General features: G+C 31.8%; 1 protein-coding gene across 1 annotated transcript; it reads right to left on the bottom strand.

Annotated features, from left to right (window-relative positions):
• Nucleotides 1-2719: 2719 nt before the first annotated feature.
• On the bottom strand, nt 2720-13108 carry ethe1 (ETHE1 persulfide dioxygenase). Its single transcript, XM_058745758.1, has 7 exons — nt 12649-13108; nt 11158-11302; nt 10044-10192; nt 8051-8180; nt 6740-6829; nt 4475-4591; nt 2720-3141 (listed from the first exon to the last, which is right to left on the bottom strand). The coding sequence occupies exons 1-7, from the start codon at nt 12802-12804 to the stop codon at nt 3095-3097; spliced, it is 834 nt and encodes a 277-aa protein (XP_058601741.1). The 5' UTR covers nt 12805-13108; the 3' UTR covers nt 2720-3094.
• Between the last annotated feature and the right edge of the window lie 2057 nt (nt 13109-15165).

Consider the following 15165-nt stretch of genomic DNA (forward strand, 5'->3'; position numbering starts at 1 on the left):
AAAAAATGAGAATTTTTTTGGTTGAGAATGACATGAAAGAAAAGGGAAGAAAATGTATTTATTATCTCTAATTATCTTTCTTCAAATGAGACAAATCAGTTTGATAATTGCAATAATTCAAAACAGGCGTAAAAATATGACAATTAAGTTCAGGTAATGAACACTAAATCATTATTTTATTATATTAATGTGTAAATAATCAGGTTAATTAACACAGCTGAGTTTGACCTCATCTATTTGATGGGTTTTTAAGCAGGTATAGTGCATAAGAGGAATGACCCCTAGCTGCTGCTCAGGTCACTTCTGAGGGACTGACAGAGACAGTGTGACTTTCACATCTAGTGTCTTCATGAGCACGTCACACTATTCACACAATGAAAGCTCGTGGCCTGTTGTTTTCCTGCAGCACATGTGACGCCCACTGAAACGACTGAGAGACGACACAGCTACTGCACTAGTGCTCAGAGGGGAACTAAAGCAGATTCACTGCTGTCAATCAAGCTTGAAGTCGGCCCCGCCCCCAAACACACACCATTGGTCGAGCCAGTGTAGAGAGTCCCGCCCACTCAAACAGATTTCAGTGTTGACAAACTAGAAAAAGTGCAGTGTTTCTGCCATTTTCCAGCGTAAATATCTACAAATTCTACAAATAAACGAGATACAAAATAACTAAAGATATTAAGAGTTGTTTTCTAAAAAAAAAAAAAAAACTGATTAAAATGAAATGAAAAATATGTCAGTGGGGTAAGACAAATAATCTTGTTTTTCCTTTGAATTCAGTATATTTTTCTTACTTTATATTATTTAAAATATGCCATTTGATGAGTTTTACCATTACATTACAAGAGTTTTAGCAACTGATTATTTAAAGCATTTAAGGTAATTAAATGATTATTATATGATACAGCGCACAGATCAGGTGTGTTTGATGAAATCCAAAATATTCTTAAAGAACAAGAACAAATCCAGAATCAAGTAAATGTAACTTAATTTAAGAAAAAAGCACAAAAAACACTAAACAAGATACAAAAAGAGTTGGGATTTTTTATTTTTTTATTTATTTAAATAAATGAGTTAATGCTTAAAACAAGAAAAATATGTCAATGGGGTAAATAATCTTGTTTTTCCTTTGAATTCAGTTTATTTTATTCATAAACTCATTTAATTTTGGGAACAAACAAACAAATAAAATCAGTCAGAATCCAAGACTTAATCTTAAATCATTTTACATCTCAAATAAATTTTTAGATATTTGTACTGGAAAACAAGACAAAAACACTAAGACTTTTTATTTTTATTTATAAAATATTAGTATTATTTATATTTATTTATTTGCAACATTTAGGATGTTTAATTGAGTTTCAAAAAACCCAAGAGATTTTTAAAAAACTGCACTGGTTTGGATTGTATTTATGTATATCTTAAGAGTTTTCTTATAAAATATGCCATTTGATGAGTTTTACGATTACATTTCACATCGCTGTAGCACTTGATCATTTAAAGCATTTAAATGAATTATATGATTACGATATGATACAGCACACAGATTAGCTCAAGTGTTTGACGAAATCCAAAACTATTCTTAAAGAACAAGAACAAACACGGAAGTAAATGCATCGCGCTTTAAGAATCTTGTATTGGACAATAAGACAAAAACACAGAGTATGAATCATATTCGCAGTGCATCGCTGCTGATGAAATTACACTCTTTTGTAATAAAAGCTTTAGGTATAAAATTCAAAATTGCTAAATATTATTATAATTTAATATTGTTTTCTGTGTGAATATCTGTTCAACTGTAATTTATTTCTGTGTATTTTCAGCATCATTACTTCAGTGTCACATGATCTTCAGAAATCATTCTAATATGCTGATTTAAAAAAAAAAAAAATTATTAATACGTCTATTCATCAAAGATGCATTAAATCGGTCAAAGGTGAGAGTAAAGACATTTATAATGTTACAAAAGATTTCCATTTCAAATAAATGCTGTTTTTTTTTTTTACTTTCTATTCATCTGTGAATAGAATTCACGGTTTCCACAAAAAATTAATGTTTTCAACATTGCTAATAATCAGAAATGTTTGTTGAGCAGCAAATCAGTATATTAGAATGATTTCTGAAGATCATGTGACACTGAAGACTGCAGTAATGATGCTGAAAATACAGCTGCGCATCACAGAAATAAATTACAGTTTAACAGATATTCACATAGAAAACAGCTGTTTGAAATTGCAATAATATTTTTGTACTGTAGTAATTTTGATCAAATAAATGCAGAAGAGCAGAATAATCCTAATTATTCCAAAACACAATATATAATTTATAGTGATAAATCTTGGCAGTGATTTGTGATTGATCAAGCAGCATTAATAAACAAATACTGTACCAATTTTCTTTAGGTACAGAATTCAAAACTGCCTCCTAAAAGCACATTTATTGAATCTACAGTGCAGAAACTCTCTGTCCCTGGATCTTTAACACAAGGCATGAACACTCAAAGGTCCAGATTTGCACGTGAATGACAGCCGTCTGAATGAAAACACAGAAGCTCAGATCAGAATCTGATACACTCATGCAAACGTTCACAAGATGAACTTCATCCCATTTCACTTGCAAATCAAGCTCGTTTATCTCGTCCGTCCTGACGGTGAAGCCATTTGTGGAAACGCAACATTCAGGAGCGTCAAACAAAGCCCAAAAGAGCTGAAAAACTGCACTGGTTTGACAAACATTTATTAAAAACAGACTTTTCTTACAAAATATATTATTAGATGCATTTCACAATTCGAGAGCACTTGATTATTTAAAGCTGATGCTGTAAAAAAATACATTTACCACAAACCATCATTGGTTCAAGCGTGATATTATATTATAAATATGATATGAGCACAAAGATTTGATGAAATCCCAAAATATTTTTTTTTATTTATTTTTTTTTTAGAGTTTAATACGTAATTGTTCTGGTTTATCTGTCTATTTACTCTGAATCAGAAGAGTGCATTAATGCAAATATCATCACTGCATGTAGTTTTTACATCAATACGCACCATACAATTTAAATCACCTGACTAAAACTTTAATTTGCTCATATTCAGACGTCATGAAGTCCACACACCAGGTTTGCAGGCACTGATATATCTGTGGATTCAAAGCAAAAACAGTGTCAACATCAGATAATAATAATAATAATGTTTTATTCATAAAGCGCCTTTCAAAACATAAGGACGCTTTACATAAAGTTGATAGATAACATGAACACAAATACATGATCAAACAAAGCATACGGAGATCATGCACGAGATACGCAATACAAGCAAGCATGGAATTGAAAATGAGGCAGACAACGTATTGTAAATAAGTGAATTTTGAGAAGAGTATGACGCAATAACAAGCTCTACATGATTTTAGTGCTCGTTACCCATCAAACGAAGCTCAGGATGAGCAACACGACACACCCTGACAAACCTGAGCGAACGACATGTCCTCACTCATCCTGCGATGAGAACGCATCCCTGAGAAACACATTCACTCGCTGCAAACCTGCGCCACTTTATTCAGCGCAACACAAAACAAGAATCGGGTTTGACCGCAAACGTCACGAGTCCAAGCCAAAAACAACGTGTTGAATTGAGTGCGAAAGAATGCGAAACACAACACATCAGGTGACTTCAGAAAACTGGGATATAGTGACAGTCGTGGTGTTTATGAACGGCCGGGGATAAAATAACATCGAGATAAATTAACAATTCACTTCTGTAAAATATATGTAAAAGTTCAGATTAATTCAAATTTGTTTAAAATACAGTAAAAATTGCTAAATATTATTGTAATTTAAAACAGCTGTTTTCTATGTGAATATCTGTTAAACTGTAATTTATTTCTGTGTATTTTCAGCATCATTACTGCAGTCTTCAGTGTCACATGATCCTTCAGAAATCATTATAATATGCTGATTTGAAAAAAATTAAATACGTCTATTCATCAAAGATGCATTAAATCAATAAAAGGTGAGAGTAAAGACATTTATAATGTTACAAAAGATTTCTATTTCTAATAAATGCTGTACTTTTGAACTTTCTATTCATCTGTGAATCCTGAAAAATAAAACGTATCACGGTTTCCACAAAAATATTAACGTTTTCAACATTGATGATAATCAGAAATGTTTCTCGAGCAGCAAATCAGCATATTAGAATGATTTCTGAAGATCATGTGACACTGAAGACTGGAGTAATGATGCTGGAAAGTCACAGAAATAAATTACAGTTTAACAGATATTCATGTAGAAAACAGCTGTTTGAAATTATAATAATATTTCATAATTTACTGTAATTTTGATCAAATAAATGCAGAAGAGACTTCTTTCAAAAACATTGAAAAATCTCAGTTATTCCAAAGACACAAGTGATAGCGATAAATCTCGGCAGGGTATTGTAATTGATCATGCAGCATTAATAAACAGATACTGTACCTATTTTCTTAGGTTTGGGGAGGTTGAGGTTGTTCATGATGTTCACAAACTCGTCGAGAGTCTTCGTCAGCCGTGGATTGAACTTCTTCTCCTCATCGACGGTGGAGACGGTCTGACCTTCAGTGAACAGAGCAGAGAATAAATAACACATGCAAAACACTGGAGATAAAAACTGAATTTACTGTATAACGCGGAACGTCATGGAATCGGTCAAAGTTTGGATGAATTAATCAAACGTAGGTCAGTACACTTAAATCAAATCGCGATATGGACTAGTATCTGTAAATATTAAGCCTCAAAATCGTCATATCATATACACACACAAACAAGAAGGTATTCACAGCAACCTGTCAAAATAAAAGTTTGGTTTAATTTGAAGACCTTGTGCCAGAAATATACTACTATTGTTCAGTAGACTGTATCTATTACTACTACTACTAAAATTAAAACATTATTTTTTAAGGAATAATCACACAATACTTCTTCCATGATTTAATTTTAATACTAAATCCTAAATACAAAAAAAATATTTAAAATTGTTTAATTTTAATTTCATTAAAAGATAAATTAAATTAATGTTTTATGTAAAGGTGTCAACGTTAACGCATTAACACATGCGATTAATCTAAAAATTTTAATGCGTTAATATTTTTTTAACGCAAATTAATCGCTTGATAAGGTTTGACCCCAACTTCTTGCTGTAATCGAAGCGTGGAAGGTTATCTATCATTGTGTGATGAGGATACAGCACAGTGTTGCCAGGGTAACGGCACAAGTGGGCTATTTTGAAAATACAGTCGCGGGAAAAATTACAGAGCCGTGGGTTGCGGTTTTTTGGGCTACTTTTATAATGTATGGCGGCCGCCCAAAGTGTATATAGACAAATAAAAATTTAAATAGATCCTTTTACTAATGTGTATTATACTTGGAATGTATCCATGGCAACTTAAGAACTGTGAGTTTCAGAGCACATGTTAAGGCTTTTACACAGCAGAAATAAACATGACAACAGCCACTATAGATTATATAAGATAATAAACACACGATTACGATAGGATATTTGTATGTGATTTTCTTGAGTTAAATGTGTACATCTGAAATGCTAATTTGTGCAGCGATATAAAAGGCTATAAATAGCATATTTTAACAACAGTAAACGACCAAATTCCACATGTGATCGTGAAAGGAAGTTTTACAAACACTCGATGGTGGTTTGAAGTGAGTTCTGAGTAAAAGTACTATTAATCTCATAAATTGTCTTATGAAGCATCATGTTAATATTAGCTCTAATGCAGCTGCAGAACAGGTCCAATTCTTCTTCATAATGCATTTTGTCATAATACTTCACGTACGGTCGCAAGAAAATGTTTTGTTGTATTTATTTAGAAATACTTTTGATAATAGTTGTGTAAATGTATACTGGGATTGAAGCGATGTGGCTTGGTAAACGTTTTATTGCCGGTTTAAAGGCTGATAATGGCTGAATAAAAACAAAAGAATAATAAGGATTATGTCTCATACCTGGCGGAAGTGTGAAAGGTTGTGTTTCCTTAAACTAGTTTGTCATGCATCTTTATTTCAACACATTTACAGGTAAATCCTAGTATTTTAAATTTGTGATTAATCATGATTAATCACAGTCCATGACTGTAATTAACACGATTACATTTTTTAATCGATTGACAGCACTAGTTTTATGGCTTCATTTGAGAACCAGAAAAAAAAAAAAAAAATAAAACACAACAGAACAGAATTTCTGAGAATTAAAAAAAAAAAAAAATTCATAGAGCTATTGGAGATATTTTAATAAATTAAGTTGTTTTTATGCATTCAAATAAGCAGACATGCTTAAACCCAGAATTCAGTAACGATAAAAAAACTTCATATTTTTGTTAAATTAATGTTAAATTCTATCATTTTCATTATTTTAATTAATTAGATGTGCTTTTTGATCAATACAACTTAATTTAAGCATTGAAAAGGAGTCCATAAAAATTAAAATGGAAAAAAAACTGAATCCAAAAAAATTTAAATGGAAATTGGAAATAAAAACAAACAAACAAAAAAACAGAATTTGGGGGATCAAATGGATTTCATGGGGCCTAACTAAATATTAATTTGTTTAACATTGGTGTCTTTTTTCAGATTTTTTCAGACTAGATTGAAAAAGCAGTGATTTCCCCACAGTTTTAGTGTCCCGTGGTAAAACGCCTTTAACACACAGCGTCTCACAGTTTACCGCGGTAAACGAGTGTCATCACGTACCCTTGTAGTCGTGAGCGGGGTAAATAAAACAGTGTCCCGGCAGAGTGAAGATCCTCTTATGGACAGACTCATACAGTCTGTGAGGACTACCTGAATGAAGACAGGTGCAGAGCGTTACTGTGTCGCCATCATGTGGACATTTGAAGCACTAGAAAAACAACAAAATACACAGGAAAAATCTACAAGCAGCTATCAGTCCTGGATGATATAATGGATAATCAATATATATATATATATATATATTGCAGTTTCAGTGATTATATTCTGCTTTTTATTTTGGTATTACATTTCTAAACAGCTTGTCATCTGACTAGTTTCACAATAAGGCCAGGTAAATATTGCCATTTATGACTGTATGTCGTTATATTAGTGCATATACACTGCTGCTCAAAAGTTTGGGATCAGTAAGATTTTCAGTGTTTTTTAAGGGAGTCTCTTCTGCTCATCAAGGCTGTATTTATTCGATCAAAAATACAGAAAAACAGTAATATTGTCAAATCTTATTGCAATTTCTAATATAGGTTTCCTATTTTAATATACTTTAAAATAGAATTTATTTCTGTGACACAGCGCATCATTACTCCAGCCCTCAGCGTCACATGATCCTTCAGAAATCATAATAATATGCTGATTTATTACGAGTGTTGAAACTGTTGCGCTGCTTCATATAGTTTTTTATTCATTTAACGCATCCCTCCTGAATAAAATTATTAATTTCGTAAAAAAATAAAAAAATAAAAAAATGTAATGACCCCAAACTTTTCATGTAATACAAAATTACTTTTTTAAATAAATGCTGTTCTTTTTAACTTTTTATTAATCAGAGAATCCTAAAAAAATATATCACAGGTCCCAAAAAATATGAAGCAGCTCAACGGTTTCCAACATTGATTATAAATCAGCATATTAGAATGATTTCTGAAGATCATGTGACACTGAAGACTGCAGTAATGATGCTGAAAATACAGCTGCGCATCACAGAAATAAATTACAGTTTAAAGTATCTTAAAATAGAAATCTGTTATTTTAAATTGCAATAATATTTCACAAAATAATGATATATATATACAGCCTTGATGAGCAGAAGTAACTTCTTTAAAAACAAACTTTTTAGCGGCAGTGTAAATGTACAAGATTGAATCTCACTCTTCCTTATTTTCCTTTTAGTGAAAAATAGTGTGAAAATATCATTTTCACAGAATTTTTACTTGTACTGAATTTTTTTTTTTTTGATGCACTGAATATCATTCTAAAACCTAAAGCTATACACGTTTTGATCGATGTCGTCCAGAGGTGTTTGTGTGGTCTGACCTTGCTGGAAGTCGGTGCGTCCGCAGCCGCGGATGAGCAGAGCGTCGCCGGTGAAGGCCATGCGCTCGTCTTCAGTGACGTACGTCACGCATCCGTCCGTGTGTCCCGGCGTCTCTCGCACCATCAGATACTGAAATCACAGTCATAATTAGCCCTTCATTCATTATAGAACCTGCTCAACTCTCACTGACTCAGAACAACAGCTTTCTGTGTCCTTCACACGGTCAGCAAAGCATTAAATAAATGATCTGTCAATTCAATTCAAGATCTGCTTTGGATAAAAGTGTCTGCTAAATGAATAAATGTAAATGTAAGTTTATTTGTATAATGCTTATTATGATTATATCTGTCATAAATAAACTATAGACTGTGAATGACCCAGTCATGATCTTATTTTTGTAGTGTGGACTTTAAAATGTCACCTGCAATATTATATTTTTAAATACATGTATACAATATATTATGAATATTATTATATATTACTTCACATAAATTAACTGTAAATTACAATCTCATTTTTGAATCAGTGTTGACTTTAAGGTTTACTGAATTGGCCTGTTTACGTACAATATTAAATTATATTTTTATATGATATGTGGTCACTTGGAATATTAAAATATTTTTTATATTATATATTTATATAATTTTTGTACATATTTTAATAAATTCATTCATTTATACATATGAATCTGTGGATTTTAAGATATACTGTAATGCCTCATCACTTGCGATATTAAATTATGTTTTATAATTTAAATAAATATACTGACCACAAATAACCCAGTCACGAGCTCCTTTCTTAAACAGTATAGATTTTAAAATGTAATGTATTGCATGTGTTTTTATTTTTTAAATATTATATATATATTTTTGTATTTTTATATTACATATTTATTTATAATAAATATAAATTACATATTTATATATAATAAATATAAATAAACTGACTGCAAATTACCTGGTTATGATTACAGTGTTGATTTTATGGTTTATTGAATTGGCCTGATCATTTGCAATTATTAAAATAAAATATATTTTTATACTTGCATATTTCTATAATAAATTATTATATTGTATTATATATTATTTATGTATTTAGTTAGTTATAAATAAGAAATTATTATATTATACTATATTTTATTTATGTATTTAGTTAGTTATATATTTTAATATAAATAAACTGACTGTAAATGACATGTTTATGATCTTATTTTTAAATCAGTGTTGATTTTAAAGGTTACTGAAGTGCCCTGATCATTTGCAGTACAAAATTATATTTTTATATAATATGTGACCCTGCAGCACAGAAGCAGTCATAAGCAGCACAGCTATATTTGTAGCAATAGCCAACAATACATTGTATGGGTCAAAATTATACATTTTTCTTTTATGCCAAAAATCATTAGGATATTAAGTAAAGATCATGTTCCATGAAGATATTTTGTAAATTTCCTACCGTAAATATATCAAAACTTCATTTTTGATTAGTAATATGCATTGCTAAGAACTTCATCTGAACAACTTTAAAGGTGATTTTCTCAATATTTAGATTTTTTTGCACCCTCAGATTCCAGATTTTCAAATAGTTGTATCTCAGACAAATATTGTCCGATCATAACAAGATTATTTATTCACCTCTGAGATGATTTTTAAATCTCAATTTAAAAATATTGACCCTTATGACTGGTTTTATGATCCAGGGTCACATATATTTATTTTCACTTAATATAAATATATTAACTGTAAGTGATTCTTGATTTTGTTTTTGAATCAGAGTGGATTTTAAGGTTTATTGAACCAACCTTATTAATTGCAATTATTAATTAATTAATTTTTTTTTCCATTTATATTTGCATATCTCTATAATATATTATCTGAATTACGGAATTGATCATTTAATTAAATATTTATTCATATTTTTTATAATAAAGCGGTTAAACTGCAGTTGTTAGTCTGAATGTGTGTGTTCAGCTCTGAGTGCAGAGGCTCATACGTGTTTGCCGAAGGTAATGCGGTCTCCGTCTGAGAGCTGGATGTTGGCGGCGGCTCCGCTGTGTTTGGAGATGGCGCTCTTCAGGCCAAACACCTTCTTCTTCAGGAGTCCGGTGCCGGTGATGTGATCGGCGTGACAGTGAGTGTTCACTGCAGACAACAAGCCAGCATCATCTCACACAAGTGACCTTTCACACTGGCCTGAATTCACACGCATCTCCTAAACTTTAAAGTAATAAACATAAGAGCAGGAGAACATTGAAAACACCCCTACAGAGTGATTCATTGTGCATTTAGAGAGTGTTCTTTCACTGCATGATTCAGTCTAATAAAATACATTTAGAATGATCATAAAATTCAAGATATGGGGACAGAAAATGTATATATTTATATCATTTCATATACACTAGTCAACAATTTCATCAAAGTTGTCCTAAAACCCAAAATGCGTTTTTGTCTAAGGAAAACTTTGATGAACTTTTTTTGATCCACTTCAAATGTTGACTACTATCGTTAAATCAGTATCACACAAAGAGTGCTGTTTCTCCAAAAATTACCATAGTATTGATTTTTTTTTTTTTTTTTACAATGGTTCAATAAACAAGTTAATTAATAGACTTGTGTTTTAGACACCATATTTCCTGTTTTTGCTCCATTTCAACAACAAAAATCACTCCAAACACAGCCACAGCACTGTTTTTGCGTCTCATGACGGTGATTCGTTCCTGAATGAATCAACTGTTTAAATGATTCGGTTCAGTCGCAATGACTCACTTATTAACAGTGACTGCTGCCACCTGCTGGCGGTTTTAATTTCACATTTAAAGCATCTTTTAATATTTAAATAATTTCTAATATCAGTATTCAACATTTTATGTTTAATATATATATATATATATATATATACAAAAAAATATGCATTTGTAACTGCAGGTTAAATGCATTCATGTCCTGCATTAAACTGTGTAAATGCATCTAAATGTCTCTTCAGACACAGCTTCTGTGTTTCCTCTGCATTGCAAAGATTAATTTTATTGATACTGATTTCATACTGAAATATTATTTTTTGTCAGTATCGCACATCCCTACGTAAGAGCAATTAAAGAGATGCTTACAGGCCACTTTGAGCGTCAGGCCCAGGTCACTGATGAGCTGCAGGTCTCGGTCCACCGTCTCCAGCACCGGATCGATCAGAACGGCTTCTCTGCTGTCAGCGTCGGCCAGCAGGTACGTGTATGTGCTGCTCTCAGACTCGAAGAGCTACAGGAACAACAACAACAACAGAGACTCCATCAGTCAGCGTGACTCAGCTACAACATTCCACTCATATCTGTCCATCTGAACTACAGCTGCTAGTGTTACTGTACACACAATCATCACCGCAACTACTGTTTCTGACAACATACCATAGTAAAACACTGCTGACCCCTGATATCACAAATAACAAATAAATAAATAAAAATAGATTCATTTAGTTTTAGTGACTTCTGATATCACAAAACACATAAATAAATAAATAAAAATATGCTCATTTAGTTTTAGTGACCCCTAATATTATAAAATGTAAAAAAAAATTAAATAATAAAATCTGCTAATTTGGTATTAGTGACCCCTGATATCACAAATAAATAAAAATTGGTTCATTTAGTTTTAGTGACCTCTGATATCACAAAATAAATAAGTAAATAAATAATACAATCTGCTAATTTGGTTTTCGTGACCCCTGATATAAATAATAACTAAAGAAATAATAATAAATTGTGTTCATTTGGTATTAGTGACCCCTGATATCACAAAATAAATAAATAAACGAACAATTGGTTCATTTAGTTTTAGTAACCTCTGACATCACAAAAATAAATAAATAAATAAATATGCTCATTTAGTTTTAGTGACCCCTAATTTAATAAAAAATGTAAAAAAAAATAAAATAAAGTAAAATCTGATAATTTGGTATTACTGACCCCTGATATAATAAATAATAACTAAATAAATATTAAAGAAATCATAATAAATTGTGCTAATTTGGTATTAGTAACCCCTGATATAACAAAATAAATAAATAAATAAATAATAGGTTCATTTCCTTCTAGTGACCTCTGATATCACAAAACTAAATACATAAGTAAATAAACTGTGCTAATTTGGTTTTAGTTTTGGTTGCTATATATTCTGTTTGAATGTATGGTTTTACAGCAGTAACAGTAGCTGTAGTAACACACTATAGTTCTAAATGTTGACTGTTTCAATGCCATGTGCTCGTTTTAACACACAGGAGTCAGAAAAATACTTTTTGCATTATGTTTTTAGTCGATGTATACAGTGTGTGGAGAACCACATAAATAACATCCATTATAACAACTCAAAGTTCTGCCAAACGCTGTGAGAAAAGTTGAACTTTAACTTTTATGTGTCTGTATTGCTTTATAATGCCGGTGTAAATCACTCGGATCATTGTGTACATAACCTTGCTTTGGATCCGTTGTTGTTATTATTTCCAGTGTTTAGCGCTTCCTGAACGCCATTAAACACACAAACACCCGCTTGTTTTCGCTCATGTCAGAAGAAGCGACTGGAACTCGATGAGAAGCGCAGAAGCGGCTCACCTGTCTGAAGAGCGGCGCTCTGGACTCCATCAGTCCGCTGTAGAGTCTCACTGAGGCGGCTAGGCTGCTCGGCTCGATCCGCGGGGGTTTGCAGCTCCACAGGCGGCTCGCAACGCTCACTGCGGGCTTCAGTCTGTGTAAGAGAGCTACACTCATTTTACTTCCGTCTCCACCTCAGACTGGTATGGCGAGTGTCGGTCAGATCTGATCTGTTTTTGAATGAACTTCGGTTGTCACAATGTAACAGTAAACGCGGGAGTCACGCCTCCTTCCGCGAACACCGCAGACAACGCGCTAGGACGCCTCGCACGTGACCTACGCATGCATAAAATCGCTTAATATATTATAAATATTCAGTAGAGACGGTTGTATGGCGTCTAATAGCGCCCCGAGGCAATGTTTACGAAATTCGACCGTGTCAAGGAACTTTGACATGTCCGCGCATGCGCAGTACGCTCTTGCGTGCGGTGATTCCAGTGCCACCAAAGACTATAGATTACCCTTAAAGGGACTTTATTTTCTAGGGATGGGCGATACCACTTATTTTGTTTTCGATACTATACCGATACTGTTAATGGCTAGTATCGTTGATATCGGTACCATACGATACTTCTAAACTGAACTTTTAAATTATTAAATTACTACTGGGTAATAATACACATTTAACTATATATTTGAAATGCATATTAAGATTCAATATGCCTTAATTGCAATTTACTAGGATATATTTTTGTTTGCACATGGTAAAAATACATTTACTGTAGTGGTAGCCATGGAAATCTACAAATACTATAGTTACCTTTTTATTTCTGACAGACAGTGTATGATTTATTTATTACCAATAAATGTAATTGCACAAATTATGTAGGCTGCGATTTTAATTTGTTTATTGTGAAATAACTCAAACATATATGTTTTTTTCTGCATTGTTCTGGGCATATTGTAAGCATTAGTTTTTGTTAAATAAACAAAATCACTGGTAAATAAATATTTTTTATTTGAGTATCGATACTTTGGATACTCGCATATCAGTATCGATATGTCAATACTTCAGGATCGATAAGCCCATCCCTGTCCCCGTGGGATGTGAGTGAATTTAGGATTCCTACTGAGATGATTAGGTATGATTTCACAAATAAAACCTAAAAACAGAATGGTTGAAGTTAAAGTTGTTATTAGGTTGTCACAAAAACCTTCCTGCAGCGTTCTGAGAAATTGAACCTTAAAGGAATCGTTCACACAAAAGTTCTGTCAACATGTACTCAACCCTCATGTTGTGCCATCTTTCATCTTGCTGAACACAAAACAAGATATTTTGAAAAATGTTTGGAAAACTTTTGGTTCCCTTTGACTTGCATTGCATTGCATAAATAATAAATAAATGTTAAAAAAGTAATACTGTAATTGCAACTTTTTGTCTCAAAATCCTGATTTTTTTATTGCAATTCTGAGTTTAACTCAGTTTGGACTTTTTTCATAATTGTGAGATAAAAACTCCCAACACCTTTTTTATATTTTATATTCCATGGCAGAAAATATTTGGCACAAAGGAGATTTAATAAAGAACTGAGGGATATAAATCATAATTGCGAGGTATAAACTCTGAATTGCAATATGAATCAGAATTACGAGTTATAAATTTAGAATTGTGAGATATAATCATAATTGTGAGATGTAAACTTCAGACTGTAAGATATAAACTCAGAATTGCAAAGCATAAATTAGAATTGTGAGTTATAAAGCAGAATTGCGAGATATAAATCAGAATTATGAAATATAATTCAGAACTGCGATATAAACTTAGAATTGCAATATAAATGCAAAATTGTGTGATATAAATTCACAATTACGAGATATAATCATAATTGCGAGATGTAAACTTCAGACTGCAAGATATGAATTCAGAATCGCAAAGCATAAATTAGGATTGTGAGATATAACTCAGAATTGCAATATAAACACAGAATTGCGATATATAAATCAGAATTGCGATATAAACTCAGAATTGCAATATAAACGCAGAATTGCGATATATAATCAGAATTGCGATATAAACGCAGAATTGCGATATATAAATCAGAATTGCGATATAAACTCAGAATTGCAATATAAACGCAGAATTACAAGATATAAATCAGAATTGCGATATAAACTCAGAATTGTGATATATAAATCAGAATTGTGAGATAAATTCAGAATTACAAGATATAAATCAGAATTGCAATATATAAATCAGAATTGCAATATATAAAATAGAATTGTGAGATAAATTCAGAATTGCAAAGCATAAATTCTGAATTGCGAGATATAAATTCTGAATTGCGATATAAATCAGAATTGTGAGATAAATTCAGAATTGCAAAGCATAAATTAGAATTGTGAGATATATACTCTGAATTGTGATATAAATTAGAATTGCGAGATATAAATTCATAATTGAGATATAAATCAGAATTACAAAATAAACTCAGAATTGCAATATAAATGCAGAATTCTGAGATATAAATCAGAATAGCA

The sequence above is a fragment of the Onychostoma macrolepis genome, chromosome 16 (genome assembly GCF_012432095.1).
Source record: "Onychostoma macrolepis isolate SWU-2019 chromosome 16, ASM1243209v1, whole genome shotgun sequence".
Classification (NCBI taxonomy): Eukaryota; Metazoa; Chordata; class Actinopteri; order Cypriniformes; family Cyprinidae; genus Onychostoma; species Onychostoma macrolepis.